This window comes from Mytilus trossulus, chromosome 1, assembly GCF_036588685.1.
Source record: "Mytilus trossulus isolate FHL-02 chromosome 1, PNRI_Mtr1.1.1.hap1, whole genome shotgun sequence".
NCBI classification, from domain to species: domain Eukaryota; kingdom Metazoa; phylum Mollusca; class Bivalvia; order Mytilida; family Mytilidae; genus Mytilus; species Mytilus trossulus.
Genome location: NC_086373.1, coordinates 97,951,686 through 97,974,845, shown reverse-complemented (window position 1 = coordinate 97,974,845; position 23,160 = coordinate 97,951,686). Strand labels below are relative to the sequence as shown.

The window sequence follows — 23,160 nt, the reverse complement described above, 5'->3', positions numbered from 1 at the left end:
CTTGGAAAAGATACTTGCAAATGCAAATAAATTTGCATACCAAATATCATTGACTTACCATTAGAAGTTCATCTTAAACTGATCTAATCACAAACTAATACATGTAAACTAAGATAAGTTTCAAAGTAATTAGACTGTGACTGAGGGGGGAGGCCAAATATTTTCCATGGAAATGAGATATGCCAATACTTATACAACTGCATACCAAATCTTATTGACCTACCACTTGTGGTTCCTCATAAACTGACCTGATCACAAACTAATACATGTAAAATAAGAAAAAAATTTGAAGTCAATAGGCCATGACTGAGGGGGCTGGGCCAAATAATCTACATGGAAATGAGATGTGACAATGCTTATACAACTGCATACCAAATATGATTGACCTACCACTTGTGGTTCACCATAAACTAGACCTAATCACAAACTAATACATTGTTGAAGCCATCGCCATTGTCGCCGCCGATGCCCAAAACAGCATACCTATGACTCGATTTTTTACTTTGTCAAGGCGGGACAAAAACTGATTATTTGAATAGAATACAATAAAATGACATATATCTGGCAGAAAAAGGTCCAAATTACACAGTAGGTTTAAATTTTAATTTTCCTTAAAGTTGAATTTTCAAACAATGAATAATATTCATGATATTTGCAAGATAAAATAATAACTTACTTTTTCCTTCTTTCAAATGTTCGGATAAATAATCTAGTTTATGTTTCTTGGTTTTAAAACTGAATACAACTGAAAAAAAAAGTATTCTTTTTGTACTAAATCAAACATTAACATTTGTTTTCAACTGACATGACATCTTTAGGTTTTTGGATGTTAGCTATTAAAATGTTCTGACATCAAATGCAATCTATTTCAATAGTGAATGCATAATGAATCAACATCATGGAAACATAAAGATAAGCTTATGAGCTTTTATGTAAATGAATCTTATAGAAAACAGAATTTGTGAATTAAAAACACATCTCTGGTTTTTCCTATGAAATAAGTAGAAAGGAATGAATGTTAAAAGTAAGAAAATTAATATATATATAATATATACTGACCTCTGAGAAAAGACGGAGATGTTAAATCTTTAAACATGTGACACATCAATAGTTTACAGGACTGAACCAATTCATCATGTTTATTTTGTGACAACAGAAGATGACATTTATGTAGCAGTAAGGTCTGTTCCTATAAAACACAAACATTTACATTGATATTAATAAACGCAAAATTATTTGATCAATCCTGACTCCTATTCATCATTCAAAAGTTACTTGCAGTTTAATCCAAAGTTATTAACATCAAATATGTATTTAATCAATCATTTTTTTTTTTTAAATTTGTTATTTTGGGACTGCTATGAAGCATGACTTTGAATTATCAATAAGCAAAATAATTCATGCAATTTCTACTTGATTTTACCATTTTACTGAATTGGTAAAAAAAAAATTAAACATAAAAAGATGACGACTTTTTACTTGGCATAGGCTTCTTATTCTGATTGCCAAACATTCTGTGATAACCTTAATGTAAGACAAAGGGTTTTAATTTTTTTATAGGAATATTGTTTATTGACTAGCAGGAAATATCATATGTAAATTTCGAGGAGATAATGTTATACAGTGAAATCTGGCTAAACCGAATCCTGCACAAACCAAAAACCTGTATAAACCAAACATGTTATAAAGCACCGTCATATCAAGTTGTATGGTTGTGAACCTGATAAAACCGAACATTGGCCAAAACCAAACAAAATCTTAAGTCCCAAAGAGGTTAGGTTTAAACAGGTTTCACTGTAAAATGATTATATTCAGCAGACACTGAGTCTGATTTGATAGTTAATCAGTCTGCTGGAAGATTTAAAACCATTTTCAGACAAATCAATCTAATTAAAGCCAACCAGTTTTTACTTTTACTCATAAATGCGTTCAGCTTAGTGGGGAAGCAGCTAATAGCCTAATACTAATTTGAAAGTCATCAGCTTGACCAAGCCTGGGATTGAACTCAAGATCTCCTGCATTAGAGATATAAATACTATAATAATATCACCAATGCAGATCTACTTTTGTAAGTGATAAATGGTTGTTCTTCATACAGGGTGGTAAAGGGTTATTTTCATCCAAGTGTTTTGCCATTTTTAATTCACGTGCAGCCATGTTTTGTGAAATATGTAGAAGATCAACATGCAAGAAATTTTGAATTTTTGTTCATCGTGAAATAGCAATTTTATTTTGCATTCTTCTGTGCAGATACCCCCCCCCCCCCCCCTTTATGCCCCTCTTCATATTAAATTAAATTTTGTATGTTTATTTCTTCATCATACCTTCTTTTTAATGTAACTATAACTTCTGAATGTTTTCGTTCATGCTATTGCTAAGGATCAAACACCATTACAACTTACTTGTTTGGATAATGAATGATGTGGTGGGTTTTCTGAAATTATAAATAACAATGTAATACATGTTATTATCTGTTAGGATAACCTTATACATTCTGCACTAAATCTACCAGGTTTTGAATGAAATAAAATAGTAATGAGAAGAGAGTTAACGCCGGTCAGAAAAAAATAACAATTTAAAACTTTATCATTAGTATCAGAAAAAAAAATATAATTAAAAACTTTATAATTTGAATCTCCAAAGTATAAAACTTTAAAAAAAAAAAAAAAAAAAAAAGATAAACTTATAAACTCTACTGTTGAACATACACTTTAAAGCTTCTAACTTTCTAATGCACAATTGCAATGTGATACATTTTGGATGCTTCAGTTGTTAATTTCAATATGGCAGATTCATTTTATCACAAATATTAAAAACTTGTACTCTAATAAGCAAACCCATTTGAAAAAGAAATTTGAAGATGTATTCACACAGATGTCTCAACATACCTTGAGATAAAGCTTTAAGTGCCTCATCATGCTTTCCTTGTTGTTGATGTAACATTGCCAATGACATTCTGGCTCCAACATGTGATGGTGCCATTTCTACAACATGACTGAATGCTGTCACAGCAGCATCTATATCCTTCAAATGATCTAAACACTCTGCAAACTTTAACCATACTGCTGCCTATAAAACCATACAAATGAACAATGTGAAATCTGATTAATTTAAAGAGTCACAGAAGATATAAAACATTTGTTTGACTAAAGTAAGATATTTCTTAATTTCAAATACATATAAAACAACTAATCATACTATAAACATGCACATGCTAAGACATAAATCCAACATCAGATTGGCTGACTTACAAATGTTTTAAAACCAAAACACTTTCAGGGTAAGAAAGTCACACAAAATTTCATACTGAAATTGACTTACAAGACTATAGTTTGTAGAAGCTACAAGCTGCTCTAGAATGCCTTTGGCTTCTTTGTAACATTTTATATCCATATAAGCTTCAGCTATGTCAAGATACAGATCACCATTCTCTTCTATTTCTACTTGAAATATTGGTTCTATCATATCCTGTAAATAAAATATAATCATAATGAAAACTTGACACACTGCTAGAGGCACAAACGTTTAGCTGGACAAAACTGTCTATGACGGCCTCCGCTAAAATTGTAAATTATAGTGAATGTAACTTGTAAAAGACAATTTTTCTGAGCAACATCTAAATTCAAGTAAATTAGTTATTTAGCAATGCTTAAATGTTTTCATAAATCTGTCTTGTAGTGAAATTGATCTTTGGCATTTATATAAACGCAAAATATGCCTATAACACGGGTTATGTTCTTCTCATATATGTTATGACGGTATGATACTAAACCCCTAACGGGAAGGATTGTGCCTGATGTTCATATGATGAAATCATAATCTTTTAGTAAGTTTTATTGAAGTCTGGAGCTTGCATGCCAGTTAACTGCTAGTAGTCTGTTGTTATTTATGTATTATTGTCATTTTGTTTATTTTCTTTGGTTAACTTACATTTTTTAACATCAGACTCGGAATTCTCTTGAACTGAATTTTAATGTGCGTATTGTTATGTGTTTACTTTTCTATATTGGCTAGAGGTATAGGGGGAGGGCTGAGATCTAACAAACATATTTAACCCTGCCACATTTTTGCGACTGTCCCAAGTCAGGAGCCTCTGGTCTTTGTTAGTCTTGTATTATTTTGAATTTAGTTTCTTGTGTACAATTTGGAAATTAGTATGGCGTTCATTATCACTGAACTAGTATATATTTGTTTAGGGGCTAGCTGAAGGATGCCTCCCAGTGTGGGAATTTCTTGCTACATTGAAGACCTGTTGGTGACCTTCTGCTGTTGTTTTTTCTATGGTCGGGTTGTTGTCTCTTTGACACATTCCCCATTTCCATTCTCAATTTTGCTATAATCTATAGCAATTAGTTTGAATAAAGTTTGAATTTTTTTTAAAACTAGGCTACACAGATGAAGATTTTACCTTACTGATATCTGTTAATTTTAGATTGATCATGGCTGTAGCCAGCTTTGTACAAAGATTAGAGGAAGATTTTACCTTACTGATATCGGTTAATTTCAGATTTATCCTGGCTACAGCCAGCTTTGTACAAAGATTAGATGAAGAGTTTACCTTACTGATATCTGTTAATTTTAGATTGATCATGGCTACAGCCAGCTTTGTACGAAGATTAGAGGAAGATTTTACCTTGCTGATATCTGTCAAGTTTTGATTGATCATGACTGTAACCAGCTTTGTACGAAAATAAGATGAAGATTTTACCTTACTGATATCTGTTAGTTTCAGATTTATCCTGGCTACAGCCAGCTTTGTACGAAGATTAGATGAAGATTTTACCTTGCTGATATCTGTCAAGTTTAGATTGATCATGGCTGTAACCAGCTTTGTACGAAGATTAGATGAAGAATTCACCTTACTGATATCTGTTAATTTCAGATTTATCATGGCTACAGCAAGCTTTGTACAAAGATTAGAGAAAGATTTTACCTTAATGATATCTGTTAATTTTAGATTAATCATGGCTACAGCAAGCTTTGTACAAAGATTAGAGAAAGATTTTACCTTAATGATATCTGTTAAGTTTAGATTAATCATGGCGACAGCCAGCTTTGTACAAAGATTAGAGGAAGATTTTACCTTGCTGATATCTGTTAATTTTAGATTGATCATGGCTGTAGCAAGCTTTGTACGAAGATCTACAGGAATCATTTCTGGACAATTACATCTGGAATGAGAGCAGATTATAGTTTCAGGGATCCTAATCTGCTAATCTGGTATTTATGCATAAAATTTGACACATTGCAATGAAAGACTTTTCCAGAAAAAGATATATAGGGGGTTGGAGACACTTAAATTATTATTGTATGGGAGGGGGCAGGTCAGGAAGTGCAAATAGTGTGGTTTTGTATGCAAAGTAAAATGCAATCCTATGATTGATAGCCTAAGATAAAGTACCTTCCAACCCCTCTTCTGGAAAAGCTTGGAGAAGAATTTCTGTTGAATAGATGATGACGAAGATGTTGAATTGCTGTCTTAAGACATATTAAATGCATTTCTGGACGAGAACATGACATTACTCTGACTCACAGTATTGTGAACAGAGAAGCAGCAAATACCCAGTCACTGTATATGCCAAAACATTGTCTATTGATCAATTTTGTTGGACAAAAATTACTGTTGTTAATAAATAAAAATCAATATAATGCACACAAATTTTATAAGGTTTGCTTTAATTGTGATATAGGTAAAACAAATAATTTTGTATTGGTATCAACATATTGATTAATTCCTAGATCTTGAGTTGCTATTCAGTTTCAGTCTATCTAATATGTTTTTTCTACCAATTAATTTCAGGGACCATAATCAAAATATACATGTTATGTAGCTATTAAGAAGTGATAAACAACAAGAATAAAGTATGTAATGAACATTTACCCAGTTAGCTGTATCTCTCCTGATGTTATAGTGTTGATATCTATAGCATTTTCAGCAGTCCATTCATCTTTTGTACTTGTTGTAAACTTTACACCACAATATTTTACAAGAACCTGAAAAAAATATAAGTTTGATGTTACAGTATATGTAAATATTATCACTCTTTCTGAAAATATTTAAAAAAAGACCAATAGATGTTTTGACATGTTTTAAATCGTGCTCTTTTAAATAACAGTTTTCAGTGCCATAATAATTGGAAATTCAAAAGTGCTGAAATTTGTCAAATGTCGTAGTCAACAAATACAAGAATATGGTAGATAGGAAAAGAAGAACGGGAATTTATTTATCAAGGGGATATTTAAAATTTATAATTCAAAAAGAAAATGACAATCAATGCCTGCAATAGTTTTATAGATAACTGTGTTTCCCTCTCAAAATAGGGAATTATAATTATATCATTGTTATTATTTTTAGTTCATGTGGCTTTAATCCAAGAAACACATCAGATATAAATGGTGTAAAAAAAACGATTTTTTTCTAAAGTCATTCTCATAAGTCTTCTGTCAACTATAAAGTTGAATATATTTTGAACAGTAACTAAATGTTCTGTTTATATTAAATTCTGAAGCTTTTGTGCATGATGCCTCAAGAGATAGAGTAACAGTACCATAATCTTGGCTGTTTATAAGACAAAATGAGGCAACATTGTTTTAAAATTCAATATGAACAATATATAAATTTATTACATTGGTTGCAATGAATTACATTGATTTCCTAGTTAAATAAAAACCAATAATTTCACATGTGAAATAAACATGGTTATTTCACTCTCTGACGTCATACAACAATAGGCGTTGTCAAGTCGTTGATAACGTAGGATCAAAACAAATTGTCAATGCGTAGCAAAAAGATATAGTTCCTCACATTTTCTACATTAATTTCATAAAAAAAAGCCATTTGCCAATGTAATAAAAAGTATAACTAATCCCCGTATTTGAATATCAAAAATAAGACAACGTGTGACCAACGATGCATGGATTAAACTGGTGCGCAGCACGAGTTTAATCCATAGTGGAGTTTGGTCACGCGTTGTCTTATTTTTGATATTCAAATACGACGATTAGTTATACTATAATGAATTAACAAATATTTAAAAAAATAATAAAAGATTGTCAAATTTATTATGAAATAAAAAATATGTTATAACTTTTAGTTTTACCTGAGTTTACCTGTAAAATGAATGTGTGCAAATGTAATCGAAAATATGCACATAAACCAGGGCTTTCAAAAAATATTTGAGCCAGCCCGACATTTTATATCTGATCCTGATTTTAATCTCTAAGACTAAGTCACAAAGGCCTAAAAGTCAATTATGGTAATCAGATGACCATCCTAATGATTGACATTAGATTAAATAAAAAACAAAATTAAACTTTACTTTGATATGAATTTGATGTTCTGACATAAACTGTTAAATTGGCAGTGGATCATTCAAAGTGTGCAAATCAGTGTGCTCATATTTGCCTTAGACTCTTTATTTGTGCAAAATGTTGTTGTCAAAACTTTACTTTCATTTTTGAAATCTCATTTTTCTTAAACCAGATGTTGACAATGGTAAAACACGGACCATAAACAGATACGTAAAATCTGTAATCGTTTACAAAGTATGACTGAGTAAAAAGCTATACCACATTATTTCTTCAATAAAATACTTGAAATCAACGTTAGATACAGGTATCAATGATAATTTTTAGCATTTTTGAAGAAATAAAGGATGCATAATTAAATTACCCACCTGTGCACATTCGCACACATGTTCTAGTTCATACACTGTAGTTCTGACGATTTTTCATTTAACACCTTTTTAAATTTTTCATCATATCATGTTTATAAAGGTATGTCTTATAATTTTAATCTTTTGGACTAAATCAATTATATACAAACCTCTGAAAGGAAAATAATTGTTAATAGACCAATCAATTTATACGATGTCAAGAACTGAAAATAGTTTACCCGTCACCTGAGCAGGTAGATTTCAGCTGTCCAACAACTAATTAGCCTTGATTAAAATTAGAAAGTATTTAAGTAGGGGATGTTTTGATAGTAATTAATCATCATGTCACTTTTATGACTGGAAATATGCAGATGTTACAGGCCAAAGTTTTGATCAAAATGAACTTAAATTATGATAAAAAGACCGAAAAAAACTTGACAACTAAAAAGTACATGACCGTTTCATGCTTTGCGCAGCCAGACTTTTACCGGACATTATACAATTGACCGGAATATATGACTGTTTTGGAAGCCCTGGTGCAAACGTAAAAAAATTATAATCCTATATGCCCACAAATGTAATGCGCGCAAATGTAATGCGCCTCCTAAATAAACACTAACCTCTACTGTCTGAATGAACTGTTTATCTGTTAACAGTAACTCAATATATAAGTTGACATCTGCAATGGAGAATATATGACTAATAACACCAGGGGCTCTCTGAAAATAAACTCAAAACAAGCTGAATTTCTTACTATAAGGTTTTATCTGCATGTAAAGCATTTTATTGAAGCACTTAGCATACACTATGAAGTTTTATAATAAAATAAAAATCATTTCCACAGATTTATGAGTGATCGTTAATGTTATAATTACCTTGTGTCAATAAGTCATAAGAAATCAGAATGTCCCAGAAGGTATCATGCCATACTCTATATACCCATGTTAAAATGAGCATAGAGTGAAAGAACTATTTCTTAAAATCTCCCTGGTGTAAAGCTCTGGTTTCTAGTCCAGATTTTGTTATTCTTCACTCTTTCTGGTTTGATTAGTTCCTCAACAAGTGTAATAAATATGAAATTTTCAATCAATTCAAGCAGATGAATATTTTCTGACTTGCTTACCAGTAATATATATAACTTATGCTATAGGTAAACCAAATTGTTGTGCCTTATCACAACCTTTTTGTCATTATTTTTTTCACAGCATTTTTTTGAACATGCATTGGTATTAAAGTTTTCAAAAAACAACAATGTATCATGACTTGCTACTTTCATCTCATATCAATAATTTATCTTCAAGGAACCCACCTTCAGATGTAACAAATTCAGGATGTGATTCAAATGCATTCTTCATGGTACTAACTGCCATTTCTTTTTCTCCCATCTCATAATAAGACTATAACAAATAAAACCATACATTTTTTTTATAACTTCAACAGCATGCAATAGTTATCTTGGTCTACAATCCTTTTAAATATTTATTTAATTTAGCCTCATCTGTCTTACAAAACTTCAAATGTTATACAATCGTAATCTGCTAAATTACAACTGAAACTAGAGGCTCTAAAGAGCCTGTGTTGCTCACCTTGGTCTATGTGAATATTAAACAAAGGAAGCAGATGGATTCATGACAAAATTGTGTTTTGGTGATGGTGATATGTTTGTACATTTTACTTTACTGAACATTCTTGCTGCTTACAATTATCACTATCTATAATGAACTTGGCCCAGTAGTTTCTGTGGAAAATGTAACCGGTAGTAAAAATTTACAAATTTAATGAAAATTGTTAAAAATTGACTACAAAGGACAATAACTCCTTAGGGGGTCAATTGACCATTTTGGTCATGTTAACTTATTTGTAAATCTTACTTTGCTGAACATTTTTGCTGTTTACAGATTAACTCTATCTATAATAATATTCAAGATAATAACCAAAAACAGCAAAATTTTCTTAAAATTACCAATTCAGGGGCAGCAACCCAACAACTGGTTGTCTATTTCATCTGAAAATTTCAGGGCAGATAGGACTTGACCTGATGAACAATGTAACCCCGTGTCAGATTTGCTCTAAATGCTTTGGTTTTTGAGTTATAAGCCAAAAACTGCGTTTTACCCCTATGTTCTATTTTTAGCCATGGCGGCCATCTTGGTTGGTTTGGTGGGTCACGCCACACATTTTTTAAACTAGATACCCCAAAGATGATTGTGGCCAAGTTTGGATTAATTTGGCCCAACATTTTCAGAGGAGAAGATTTTTGTAAAAGATATATAAAATTTACGAAAAATGGTTAAAAATTGACTTTAAAGGGCAATAACTGTTAAAGGGGTCAACTGACCATTTTGGTCCTGTTGACTTATTTGTAAATCTTACTTTGCTGAACATTATTGCTGTTTACAGTTTATCTCTATCTATAATAATATTCAAGATAATAACCAAAAACAGCAAAATTTCCCTAAAATTACCAATTCAGGGGCAGCAACCCAACAACTGGTTGTCTGATTCATCTGAAAATTTCAGGACAGATAGATCTTGACCTGATAAACAATTTTACCCCATATCAGATTTGCTCTAAATGCTTTGGTTTTTGAGTTATAAGCCAAAAACTGCATTTTCCCCTAATGTTCTATTTTTAGCCATGGCGGCCATCTTGTTTTGTTTGGCGGGTCACGCCACACTTTATTTAAACAAGATACCCCAATGATGATTGTGGCCAAGTTTGGATTAATTTGGCCCAGTAGTTTCAGAGAAGAAGATTTTTCTAAAAGTTAACGGCGACGGAAAACGACGCCGGACGCCGGACGCCAAGTGATGAGAAAAGCTCATTTGGCCCTTCGGGCCAGGTGAGCAAAAAAGGTAAAGACAATAAAATATGGTCCAACTTATGTAAAGGAAATAGTGAGATTTACATTTCATGATTCAAGGTCCAAACCAGTATGCAAGCTTTTATTTTACATTTTTTCCCATTCAGCGTTGTCAATATGTATCTATTAGCACCCCTGTGAGGGCTGTTCCAGAAAATACTATGTCCCCCCCAGGGAAGGCAATTTTTTTAAATATTATGTGGGTGGTTGTATTTGAAATACCAAAATGCAAAGGGAGTGCTGTTCTAATTAAATTTCATTTCTGTGGGTGGTGGGGGTTAAAAAAAAGTGCCGTCCCTGGAGGGGACATAGTATTTTCTAGAAAAGCCCTGACAGATATTTGGTCTATTTACCTTAGAAACAGATCTAGCTAACTGAAGATATTTCTCTGCCTCATCTTCAGGTAGGTGCTTCAGAACAATGATATATCCTTCTAATGCCCTTTTGTGATGACCTATCTCCTCAAATAACCTGCAGCGTTCCCACATAGTTCCTGTATTGTTTGGATCAGCTCGAATAGCTATCAAAATATAACACACTATAATGTAACAGTTCTTACATAGATAAACGTAGTAGGGAACTGTCTTTTAATATGGGGAAAGCCCTGAAAATAATCAGGAGAGGTGCATTATGCTATCAAGTAAATGAAAAGTCTTTGAACATTTCACTAAAGTTGACTAAGTGGTTATGACAAGTTGTTAATACAAGATGGATACCTCTTTTGCCGATATGACAAAGTCAATGTTTTGCTATGGAACACTACAATAAAGTAATACTTTAATATTTAAATTAGTTCGTGATATTGCCATGTTTGTTCATGGGTTCATACCTTCTACAGAAGAAGTAAAATTAAGTCAATCAGTAGAATTGGAAGGTAAGAATATTTTTTAATTACACATTTGCTTCCTACTTACAACAGAAAAAACTTTCAATAGCAATGAACTTAAACATTTCACATTTTGATCAGTTTAGAGAGATAATTTCAAACTGTAACTTGGAACAAGATGTGCTGTAAGGTATTGCTCACTAATGATATTATATCTATAAGCTTTGGTAAGATATTTTTTTAAGCAGTGCATGTGAAAATCCATCTTATAGTAAAGCATGCTCACATGAAGCTTCATACCTGATTTCAGAAACTCTATTTTTTTATTCCTGATAAAAAAGCAACAATGAAGTGACTAATACAATATTTTAGAATTAGAATTAACAACATACCATATGTATAGAATTTAATGGCTTGGTTCACATCATTTTTCTCTAATGCCATTTCAGCCAATCTAATCCATGCATCTGCATCTGCTGGTTTTAGATAAGCTGCTATCAAACTAAACTAAAACGAAAGTACAGATAAGTTTGAGAATCTTCATGTTAAATTTCAAATCTAATATAAAATATAATTATTTACAATAATTGTATTTCTAAGAATAGTTTTCTATGAGATAAAGACAATACTTATAGTGTAAATTCAAAACTTTTTGCATGCATTTATTATTGAAATTATTGAACAATGAATGCAGATGCAAGATAAAATGTTACAAACAATGCTATCAAAATCAGAACAAAATGTAAGTTTTTATTTTTGACAACCTATCAAGTTTTTTTCTCTTAATAATGAAAAGACCACTGATGACTAAATACTACCGGTACATGCATATTTCACATTAGACTGTCAGAGTCTACATATACAAGCTGAAAGGAAAAGTGAGTTACATGACATATCAACCTACTCTAACACCGACTCCAACCTAAACAGATTTTTTCACTTCCTGCTTGCTGCTGACTAGGGTAGGTAATGAATCTATCATCTCTCAATTGAGAAAGTTATACTTTCATTATACCACTGACATAAAGGTGTTTCCTTAATAGAAATAAGTAAAACAGTATCCTGTGGATTCATTTATTTTCGGTAATTTCTGTTTGATTTAGGATGTGATATAACCCCCTTGGTAATAAAACAAAAAAGAAGGAATTCATTGAAAAAGTCATGTTGAATTGTCAAAATCCTCGCTTGATCATTCTAGGTTAAAGTGTTCATTGAAAACTTTGATTATACTCATGAACAGAGACAACTAATTATTTGTTAGTTTTACAATTTATAAATTTTTGTCGGAATTTTATGAGGCATTCACAACTCTATGATTGATACATGATTGAAATCTTATTTCCCTAATCACGGTATAATAAACAGTCATATAAGTACAAGGTGTGAAAATAAATGTTCCTGTCATAAACAATATTACCTACGGGCAATATCCCCAGAGCTCCAGATAAGAATTCACAAATTGGGGTTTTTACCCACCATTTTCTTATGTAATTGGGTGATACAGATTTTTAATTGCAAAATCAATTCCAATTCACTCCTCAAGTTAATATTAGATTGGGTTTTTCACCAACAAGCTCCTTAATTTATTGGGTTTTTTCATCAACACACTATTGAATATTTAGGCATTATCACATATTTTGTACTGATATGTACGTTTTTGCATGGCCAATAATAGCCGGAAGTCAAGGCTGGTTATCAGCCTTCGGGGCTGATATTGATATCAGCCCTCGAAATCCATATCAAGCCCCCGAGTTTGAATCAATCAAAGCGCTGTAAGCACTGTAGGCAGTTAACCAAAAACCAAAGCAAACATAATTATGAAAAATGTGGCAATGTTGCTTCAATTTTTTTAAAGATTTAAAAATCTTTTTTTTGTTAAAAAAAAAACAGGAATACCCTTATCCGCTTCCAGAATCGGATCTGATATTGTAATATCACGGCAGCCATTTTATTTTCAATGTTGTTTTTGACAGATAGTGCCATACAATTCAGTGGCGGATCCAGGAATTTTCATAAGTGGGGGCCCACTGACTGCCATAAGAGGGGGCCCGCTCCAGTCACGCTTCAGTGATTCCCTATATAAGCAACCACATTTTTTTCCGAAAAAGGGGGGCCCGGAACCCCCCCCCCTAAATCCGCCTCTGCAATTTTACTCGGATTTACACATTATTTATCGGCAATTTTCTGTATAAAGCTCGCGGTTGAACAAATTGAACATCGTTGTCATGAATAGTAATGATAAAAATAAGTTTGAGATCGTTTATTGGGAAACTTTGGTAAAAATATTTGCAAACGTTTGCGACTCGTAACGGGAAGAAGAAGAAGAAAGTTATTTTTTTAATTTTCTTTCAAGGTCCGTCGACTCGGGCATAGCTAGTTACATAGTAGAAAGTACGACTGCAAAATTGGAAGGTCGCAGACCTCGGACCACCGCTAATTTGAACCCCTGCGTCCAAATTGAAAAGATACGAAAATTTCGTCTTCTAATTCAAAATTTGCCGCCAACAGCGTGATCAGTTGTACGTAGTTGACTACGTATTGACGACAAACAATATTCCTACGACTTTTGCAATTTGGGAAATCTTAACTACTTGTCTTTAGAGAGTTTCGGCGATTAAATATTTCATACATTTGTTCTTTGACATCTCAGCCAAAAGCTCAGGGGATAATAATTAAACTACATAAGGATTCCTAATGTGCTCTACTTCCTGTGCACCTCAAAATTTTTGGGAAAATGGATGATCATTTAAGGTTTTTCTGGTCATATTTTTTGTAATCCAGAATGAAAAGTATGAAAAAACTGTCCAATAAGTTATAAATGATGTAGTAGCCAGCTAGATGATAACAGTGGCACGTATTTTAGGATTTATTGGTAGCACACAAATCCAGGGTGCTCGCAGAAGGCAGCTTAACTGCCTAAAAACTACTGTAAACCAACTTATTTTCGCGGATACTTTATTTCGCGTTTTATCCTGTCTTGACCACTTCGCGGCTATTTAATTTCGCGATTTTCTGATTGACTTGATGAAGTTTAATAAGGAAAGATCGAAGGTTTACCTATTCGCGACGATTTATATTCCAGTTATTTTTCTACTCGCGAAAGTCGCGAAAATAAATCGCTCGCGAAAATAAATCGCTCGCGAAAATAAATCGCTCGCGAAAATAAGTTGGTTTACAGTATTTGTAAACAAGTTGAACACAATGAAAAATAATTAAAAAAGTTATGAATTTGTTGTAGTAGAAAAAAGTAGAAATCAACAGTGAAAATCACAAAAGTTCCCGTAAAATTTTGACGTCATAAAGAATTTTAAAAATATATGACGCCACACTGGAATGAGTAGTGATATAGGAATCTTCCTAAGCATTTTTTAACATTTGAAATGTAACACTTTAAAGTCGTTTAATATTTGCAATTCTTAGAATTAATATATTTATTGTAAATTATTTCTGAAACTTTTCACAAAACGTTGTTTACCTACTGTGATACAAACTTTTTTTTAACTCACAGTGATACATTTTTTTAATTTTTTTTGGGTTAAATATCTTTTTGATTTTTGATGAAATATCAAATATAATTTGGTGTTAGCTATTTATTTTCTCTTGCTTGAAAATATGTGATAAATAGATTATTACATGTCATTTTCCATATGGTCCATGGTATCAGCCCACGACCCATATCAAGCCCTCTGGCTTGATATGGAGTCTAGGGCTGATACCAGGGCCATATGGAAAATGCCATGTAATAATCTATAAATATCAACCCTGAAAGTTTTTCCATTTTAAATATGTTTCTTTCTTTGAATAATATGTGCTATAGCTGTTTTATTTTCTTAATTCACTGACGAGCAATTGTAGGTTTAATTTGTGTCCCGTTTTAAACCTTCTGCCAGTTTTGTATTTTCTCACAACTTATGTAAACTGTAAAAAACGGACATGTGTATTCCAAGGCACTCATCTCAGATCTTTTTTTTTCTCTTATATACCTTTAAATAAAAATTCTGAGAGGAATGTCTGTGTGTGTATTCACTCATTAACCGTAAAACGAAAAAAAAAAAAAGTATATAAACTCTAATTATACTTGAATGTTTTTGTTTTATTTAATTTACATAAATCTGGGTTAAGTTATCCCTTATTAGAACTTGGTTTCCAATTACATATCATTTCACATTTTCTAACGGCAACTGATTCAGTTTTTGACGAAGTCCCGTGTTTATTTTTTTTAAATTTTTTTTTTTTATTTCTTTTTTTTTATCCATCATATATAATATACAACAGTACAGTTATCAAACAATAAGTTCATATATATATATAAATGTAATATAATACAACCTATTAGAAAATGTATAGAACTTGAAAAATAACATTTTGTTTGGATTTTATAATTGTATCTTATTAAAAAGGACATACAAAAAAAATATAGAGAATTAATAAATAAAAGAATTAAAAGATGACACATTTTCTAACGGCAACTGATTCAGTTTTTGACGAAGTCCCGTGTTTATTAATGTTCTCATTAAGGTACGCAAATACCCCCATGCGTTCGACGGACGCTTCCTAAAAACACTGGCTGACATTCACTTTCGTTTTAATTCAATGTACGGTTATGTTATGATAAATCTCGAGCAATTTGAAAAAAATATGACAACATGACACACGCTAATTGGATAAACGCTGAGAAGATCGAAATGATTTCAAAAACACGTGTACCTTTTGAGCAAGGGAAAATTCCAACAGGGACCCATTTCAGCTACTTGATGCAGGGAACTATTTATAGAACGAAAGGACATTTCCAATTATAAATATAATAAAAATAGATTTACGCAACAACTAAAAACAGATAAGGGTAAATAACGCAAATGGTAGCCAATAAAAGGGTTGAGAACTCATGGTTTTAGCATATAATTGGGTTTTCCTTTGAAATAATTGGGTTATTGAACCCTGCAATGGGCAATTGCATTGGGTTTTCTATTATTTGTATTGGTGATCACGCAAATACGCAGCTTATCTGGAGCTCTGATCCCCGTACTTAATCCTATTGAATTTTAATCACCAGTAATCCAAACTATGATACAATAATTAACAACTTGCAGTTACTTTCCATGAACAATTTTAATTTAATTTTAAAAAGTAATTTATCACTGATATTTGATTTTTATTATTATTGAATTAATCAAAATACTTTTATTTTCTTTCAATAAAAACATGTGTTGTGTTGCAATGTTTATCGCCAGTCAACACTATACGAGAACTGCATAACATAACCGGAAATGAAAATCTGACTCCAAACAAATTTTTCAGGATATTCTTCGTGGACCCACGAAAACCACAAAAATTGGTATACCACGAATAAAAATGAATCCACAGTATATTGTGTTCTACCATTTCTATAAATCATACCTGCATAGATTTATCAACATCTCCTATTTCTTCATAAATCATTGCCAATGTCTGGAAAGGCTGTATGGCTTTTGGTGCTGAAAATAAATTATATCTATATGGTTAAAAAAAAATTAACATGATATAAATGCTACAGTCCTATTTTCTATTTTCTACTACTTATTTTGGTCTTTTTAAATGGTTTGTAACAGATTTTTTTTTATGATCACTGAAATTTTCAACATTTAAGAAAACTTATCTTTTAACTGCATTTAGGGAGACACACTATATATTTTAGGCGTAAATCTCAACTCAAGACTTAAATTGAAATTCTAAATTTTAAAATGTCCTCAAGATGCATTACAATTGACTTTGCTCAATGAGGGATCAATATGTAGTAAATTTAATGGTATCAAACATTGTCTTTCTAATACTTAAATTATGAATTTACAAACATATATTCACACCTGTTCTAATAAGTTCTGAGCACATAGAAATGGCCTCGTCATATTCTCCTTTAGCAAACTTCATGTTAGCTTCACCCATCAATCCTTCTAAATGCTTGGGTAAATCTGTCATTCTTTTTCTTGGCTGAAATTTAAAAAAAAACTTTGTTTATTTAGTTTGTTGAGTGCACGTTATTCATTTGTTTTGATTTTATAGTCACAAGGATAACTTCCAGCATAAAAAGAACACTTTTTCAAATGGTTTTATCACAATAATAATCAAACATATTACAAGTTTTAGTAAACTTCCCATCACTACAATAATACAATTACAGTAGTGTATTAAACATTCCAAACACTCTTATAAACAAAGAACTTGTAAAAAGTTTTAACATCTATAAAAACTTTCATGAAGCCCTTGATTTCTCCCACTTTTTTAATGTTGGAAAAAAGACTGTACCTTTCTTGGCTGTTTTCCTTTCTCTGAAATATAAAGACTTTAAAATCAGAATCATGTTTAGAAGCATTATTTACTGCAAATAAGATCTTTGAAAAAATATGTGCCTTTCCATTTCGTTTGGTTTTTTTTCCTTCTCTTACAATGAAATGAATTGTTTCACATTTTGTTATGCCAGAGTCTTTCTTACCTCATAGTTAAAATGCTGTACATTCACATTCTTGTCATTTGATCTTTGGTGGATACTTTAGTTGACTTACTGGTAATCATATCACATATTTTTATTACATTATACTAAACAATAAAGAGAAGTTTGTGTTTAAAATAATAAATGCAAAACTTTTCAATATTTCAACAAATCTAATCTTTACATATAATACTGAAACGTACATTTTTTTATATAGATTAGACAGTTGGTTTTCCCATTTGAATTTTTTACACTAGTCATTTTTTAAGCCCTTTATAGCTTGCTGTTCAGTGTGAGCCAAGGCTCTGTTTTGAAGACAGTACTTTGACCTATAATGGTTAAATTTTACAAATTGTGACTCGGATGGAGAGTTGTCTCATTGGTACTCATACCACATCTTCTTATATCTACGTTCTATATTATTTGTAATTGTTCCATCAACTTCTCTTTCATTGAAATAAATTTTGTTATGCCAGAGTCTTTCAAAGCTTACTATTCTGTAGGGACTTTCCCTCATAGCGTAAACTCTGTACATTCACATGTTTGTAGGTGCCTTTCTCTATTGATTTTTTGCACACATCACATTTAACTTATATGTTATCTAAAATAGAAATTACTTTTTTTCTTTGGAGAATCCTCTTCTACAGGGCTATCTATTGGTGAGTAATCAGCATCATCTATATCAGGTTCTTTGGCAAAAACTTTCTCTCCCTCTTTATCTTCCATTATTTGACTGAACTGTTCAAAACTTATTTTTCCTGCATTATAGAAAAATGCTAGTTCTTTTTGTATATAAAACATAATTTACCACACCCAAATGATAGAAGACTAGTAAGTTAAATTTTAATAATTCAACCTTGAAAGTGAATTTGTTTGACCTAATTTGGAATTTCATCCAATTATGTATCATTTAACTAAATAATGAATCTAGGGAAAGATATACATGAATTGACAAGAATTAGATTTTTTGTTATACATGTTCATGTATTACAACAGTGTAAATGTTATTAATAATAGCAGTCAAGTCAATTATGCAAAGCTATTTAACATAATTATGATTTATAATTACTGTCTAAAATGAAAATGTACAGAACACTAGATACAGCTTGTTACATTGTTGTACCTTCTAAATACTGAAAAGTGACATCTTTTGTAGGTAGTTTTAACTGATGTATCATGCTTGATAATGCTTCATTAGAACTTAATAGTTGTTCGTCTAATTCTACCACTGATTCTGTAGGTTGTGATGGTCCTGCCACCAGTGAAGATAAAACATCCAAACCCTCCATCCCTTCATCATCTTCATCATCATTCTGCAAATTAAAAATAATTATTTGTCTAATTCTTCCACATTAAAGCTGTCATGTCCATGGCATTAAAAATTCAAATCCATCACCTGACACCATAGTTTCCCTAAAAAAAATGATTCAAAATTGTCTTTAAGGCAAAACCCTCTTAGCAGAATAGTTTCAACTTTTCTGACTAGAGACTTTTTTTTTGTAGATCCGAGTTTGATAACCATTTGTGTTTTTACAGATTAAAGCCAAGTACTCAACATGCTCAAAGATCTTGCAATTTTCCTTCTTTTTTTTTGTTGGTAAAATCAATTTTCAAGGTTAATAACTTAAGACATGGTGACCTATTTGTAGATTTGGAGATTAGTGCAAATATTTATATTTGATTGCTACACTTAGAAAAGTATGATGATATACAATGTGTGGAGGCTGTAACATTAAACCTCAAAATAGCTTTAATGTCTCTCCATACTTTAAGAGGTTGACTGTATGTTATGTATTTCGATATTGATGCATGTTCCCTCAACCATATGCCATTCATTGTCATGTTTCTCATGTTTAAAAAATTTATAGTCTTCACTTTCAAAGTGTTAATGCATAAATAGATTTTGGTGCCAAATTTGAAAGACCAAAATTTCTTATATTTTACAGAAATTCAGACATGGCAGGACCTAGATATCAAAAAGTTATACGTAGTTAAAACCTCAAAAATCCAAACCTTGCCTAGATTTTGCTGTGAATTTTTTTCCAATTTGCAAAAGACAAAAAAACAAATGTACACTTGCCTTTCATTTAAACAATTTCCTCAATTACAGTTTAAATCACCTACATTTGTATTGTTTGCAGGTGTCTATTTTCATCTACATGTACAATACAACTACCAACATTTATTAAATGAGGGGATACTCTCAAACATCTTTCTGAACATAGTTTATTATGCAGGAAAGAAAACAATATGACTAGAAAAATCCAGTAGTTTTAAATATTCTAATACTTAAATTAGGGGTTCGACAAGGTGATAACCTAAGCCCTAATCTTTTCAAAATTTTTATAAATGACTTTCCATCATATATTGATAATGTTGATGATGATCTGATTTTGGGTGATACTAATATTAATTGTTTAAGGCCAAATAAAAAAGCATGTGTGTTTCCTGTTTCCCTACCTACCCTATATTTTAAGCTTAGAAATAGCCTACCCTAAAGTTTTTTTTGGTCATTTTTCAATAAGCACTGTTAAAGTCAGGATTTCTCTCCCATAGACTCAATGTAAAAAAAAATGGTAAAATAAAAAAAAATCCCTACCTACCTACCCTATTTTTTTTTTAAATGAAACAGGAAACACACATATTATTTTATTTGGCCTAATGTATGCTGATGATATTGTTTTGCTCTCTACCACATCATATGGTCTTCAATCTAAGTTAAAAAATGTTGATAAGTTTTGCTCTGACTGGTGCTTAAACATAAACACCAATAAAACAAAAATTTTAGTATTTAATAAGCAAGGTAGACTTATCAATGAAAAATTTACTCTTCAGCAAGTTGAACTGGAATGTGAACAGCACTACAAGTATCTAGGCCTTATATTTTCGGCTTCAGGAGTCTTCTCTCATGCAAGACAGGAATTGTACAAAAAGAGTCTAAAAGGCTATTATAAATTATGCAAAGATGTTATTCGTTCACATCCAAAAATTACTACCAGTTTACATCTATTTGATCACATGATCAAACCTATTTCTTTATATTCCTCTGAAATTTGGGGTACATTTAACCCAAAGAGTAGTAAATTTAGAAATGATATAGTCTTAGATAAAATTTATTCAGATCTTGAACCAGATAAATTACACATGAAAATAACAAAATTTATTTTGGGTGTAAACAGAAAGAGCAGCAATTTTGCTGTACTCTCTGAACTAGGTAGATTTCCTATTTATATTAGTATTGTGAAAAATTTACTGAATTATTATTTTAGAATTGAAAATATGCCTGAGGACTCTTTATTATATAAAGCCTTACAAACCTCTAAAGATTTAGATGATAAAAATCACAATAGTTGGTATAGCAGTGTCAGACACTTATGTAAAATTATTGACCTGTCTAGTTACTTCATTAATTTTAGTAAATACAAATTCAGAAAATGTTTACTTAATTGTTTAAAAGTATCCTATGTTAAATCTTGGGAAAATGCTTATAGCCAAAATAGCCAAGGAAAACTAAGAACATATTGTCAGTTTAAAACATCATTTTGTAAAGAAAATTATTTAAATATCTTGAAAAATTTTGATTTGAGAAAAGCTATCACAAAATTCAGGATTTCATCTCATAGACTTAAAATTGAAACTGGGAGATATTCCAAATTAGAAGTTCATCAAAGAATTTGTGATAAATGCGATTTAAATAAAGTGGAAGATGAACTTCATTTTCTTATAGAATGTCCTGTATACTCTAAGGATAGAGACATGTTATTTGATCTGATATTTAAAGAATGTAAAAATTTTTACTCCTTGGATATGGTCAATAAATTTATTTGGCTATTAAACTGTGAGTCTATTAATATTTTAAAACAACTTGGCTATTTCTTATCAAAACACCTACCTTGAGTAAACATTTATAATATAACACTGGGATACTGTAAGTAATATTTAAAATGTCTAACTTTTTAAAGCATACTGTTTTGTTGTTTTGCTTTATTGTATTTGTAATTGTTTGTAACTATATATTGTCATGAATGTATATGCACTATGCCCCTTGAGGGTACCTCTTATGGAAATAAAAGATATTCTATTCTATTCTATTCTATTCTACTTAAAAATGTATTTTTTATATATCAAGGTCCAGCCATGCCCCACAACTTTTTCAGGTGCAAAGGTTTGTCTTTTACCTTAAAAAGATAAATTTGTGGTGTAAATATGCCCATAATTACTCAAAAGTTATGAACCTCAAGTGACATTCCTCATTTTCCATGATTTGTGGGGTTGTTTCCAACCTGATCAATCTCTAATTGATATGATATTCCCGGGCTTGTATTGCCTATCATAATTTCCTTGATAGAGGGTTGCTGCTCACAAGGAAGCTTTTAAACAAAGAGTTCCAAATGGTAAAGTTGAAACCATCCCTTTGTAAATTTAACAGAAGCCATCTAGTCCAATTAATTATGATGTCTGGCAAGGCTATTTTAATTTTTTTCTGGGACGCATTTGGACTAGATGCCATCATGAGTTGGTTGACAGTTACAGAAAATCCATTTCAAAGATGATATCGGATATACATAATGCTGTAACTACAATGCTGATCCTTTTCCACTAATACGACCTACCAAATTATACTATTTATTATTGTAACATGAGCAATTAAACATGTGCCAAATGTGTAGCAGGATCTGCTAGATGCCTATTTATATGGATAGTCGACAATCCTATTGAAAGAAACAAGTGCCTGTGTCCTGGAGCACTTGAGATCACCCCCAATTTTTAGTTGGGTTCGTGTTGCTTAGTCTTTAGTTTTCTAAGGTGTGTCTTGCGTACCTTTGTGTGTCTGTTTGTCTTTTTTTCTTTTTAAGCCATGGCGTTGTCAGTTCATTTTTTATATATGATTGAGTTTGAATCATGAATGGGACATCGTTCAGTCTTTGACAACTGCCTCATATTATATTTAAATTGAAAAACAACCTGAGGTTCGAAGGACAGTGTTCCAATGCCTTTAAATGGGTCCATTGCGTTGATCTTCTCTGTCCTACTTTAAATATAATGATAGAAACATCTATGAGATATGATCTTATGTGGTCTTAAATAATAATTGGCGCCAAGTGAAGAAGAAACCCGAGGATTTGTGTAACGAAAGTAAAATTACCTCTAAATAAAAGAGTTGCATCGGAACATTTCGGATTTTTTCTTTGATCTTTGTATCTATTTTTATTTTTTGCTCACCTGGTTCAGGGGTCAGTTGTCTTTTATAAGATCGAGATCGTCAAACACGTTTGAAATGACGTTATGTTACTTTCATAGTGAAAGCTGACACAGATCAGCATATTAAGAGTTAAAGCAATAAATTTA

The 23,160-nt window shown here is 31.4% G+C and overlaps 1 protein-coding gene across 1 annotated transcript in view; it reads right to left on the bottom strand.

Moving 5' to 3' along the window:
* LOC134692584 (general transcription factor 3C polypeptide 3-like) overlaps positions 1–22,919 on the bottom strand; it is a 48,583-nt gene extending 25,664 nt beyond the window's left edge. The window contains exons 1-17 of the mRNA XM_063553045.1: positions 22,777–22,919; positions 18,935–19,124; positions 18,429–18,569; positions 17,628–17,650; positions 17,189–17,312; positions 16,743–16,819; positions 11,738–11,852; positions 10,873–11,039; positions 8,965–9,052; positions 8,276–8,334; positions 5,882–5,994; positions 5,084–5,171; positions 3,322–3,468; positions 2,889–3,069; positions 2,403–2,434; positions 1,060–1,189; positions 677–745 (exon numbers count right to left, since the gene is read on the bottom strand). Of these exons, the coding sequence (XP_063409115.1) occupies positions 677–745; positions 1,060–1,189; positions 2,403–2,434; positions 2,889–3,069; positions 3,322–3,468; positions 5,084–5,171; positions 5,882–5,994; positions 8,276–8,334; positions 8,965–9,052; positions 10,873–11,039; positions 11,738–11,852; positions 16,743–16,819; positions 17,189–17,312; positions 17,628–17,650; positions 18,429–18,569; positions 18,935–19,124; positions 22,777–22,821 (1,789 nt within the window). The 5' untranslated portion in view covers positions 22,822–22,919. The remainder of the gene's footprint in view (positions 1–676; positions 746–1,059; positions 1,190–2,402; positions 2,435–2,888; positions 3,070–3,321; positions 3,469–5,083; positions 5,172–5,881; positions 5,995–8,275; positions 8,335–8,964; positions 9,053–10,872; positions 11,040–11,737; positions 11,853–16,742; positions 16,820–17,188; positions 17,313–17,627; positions 17,651–18,428; positions 18,570–18,934; positions 19,125–22,776) is intronic.
* Between the last annotated feature and the right edge of the window lie 241 nt (positions 22,920–23,160).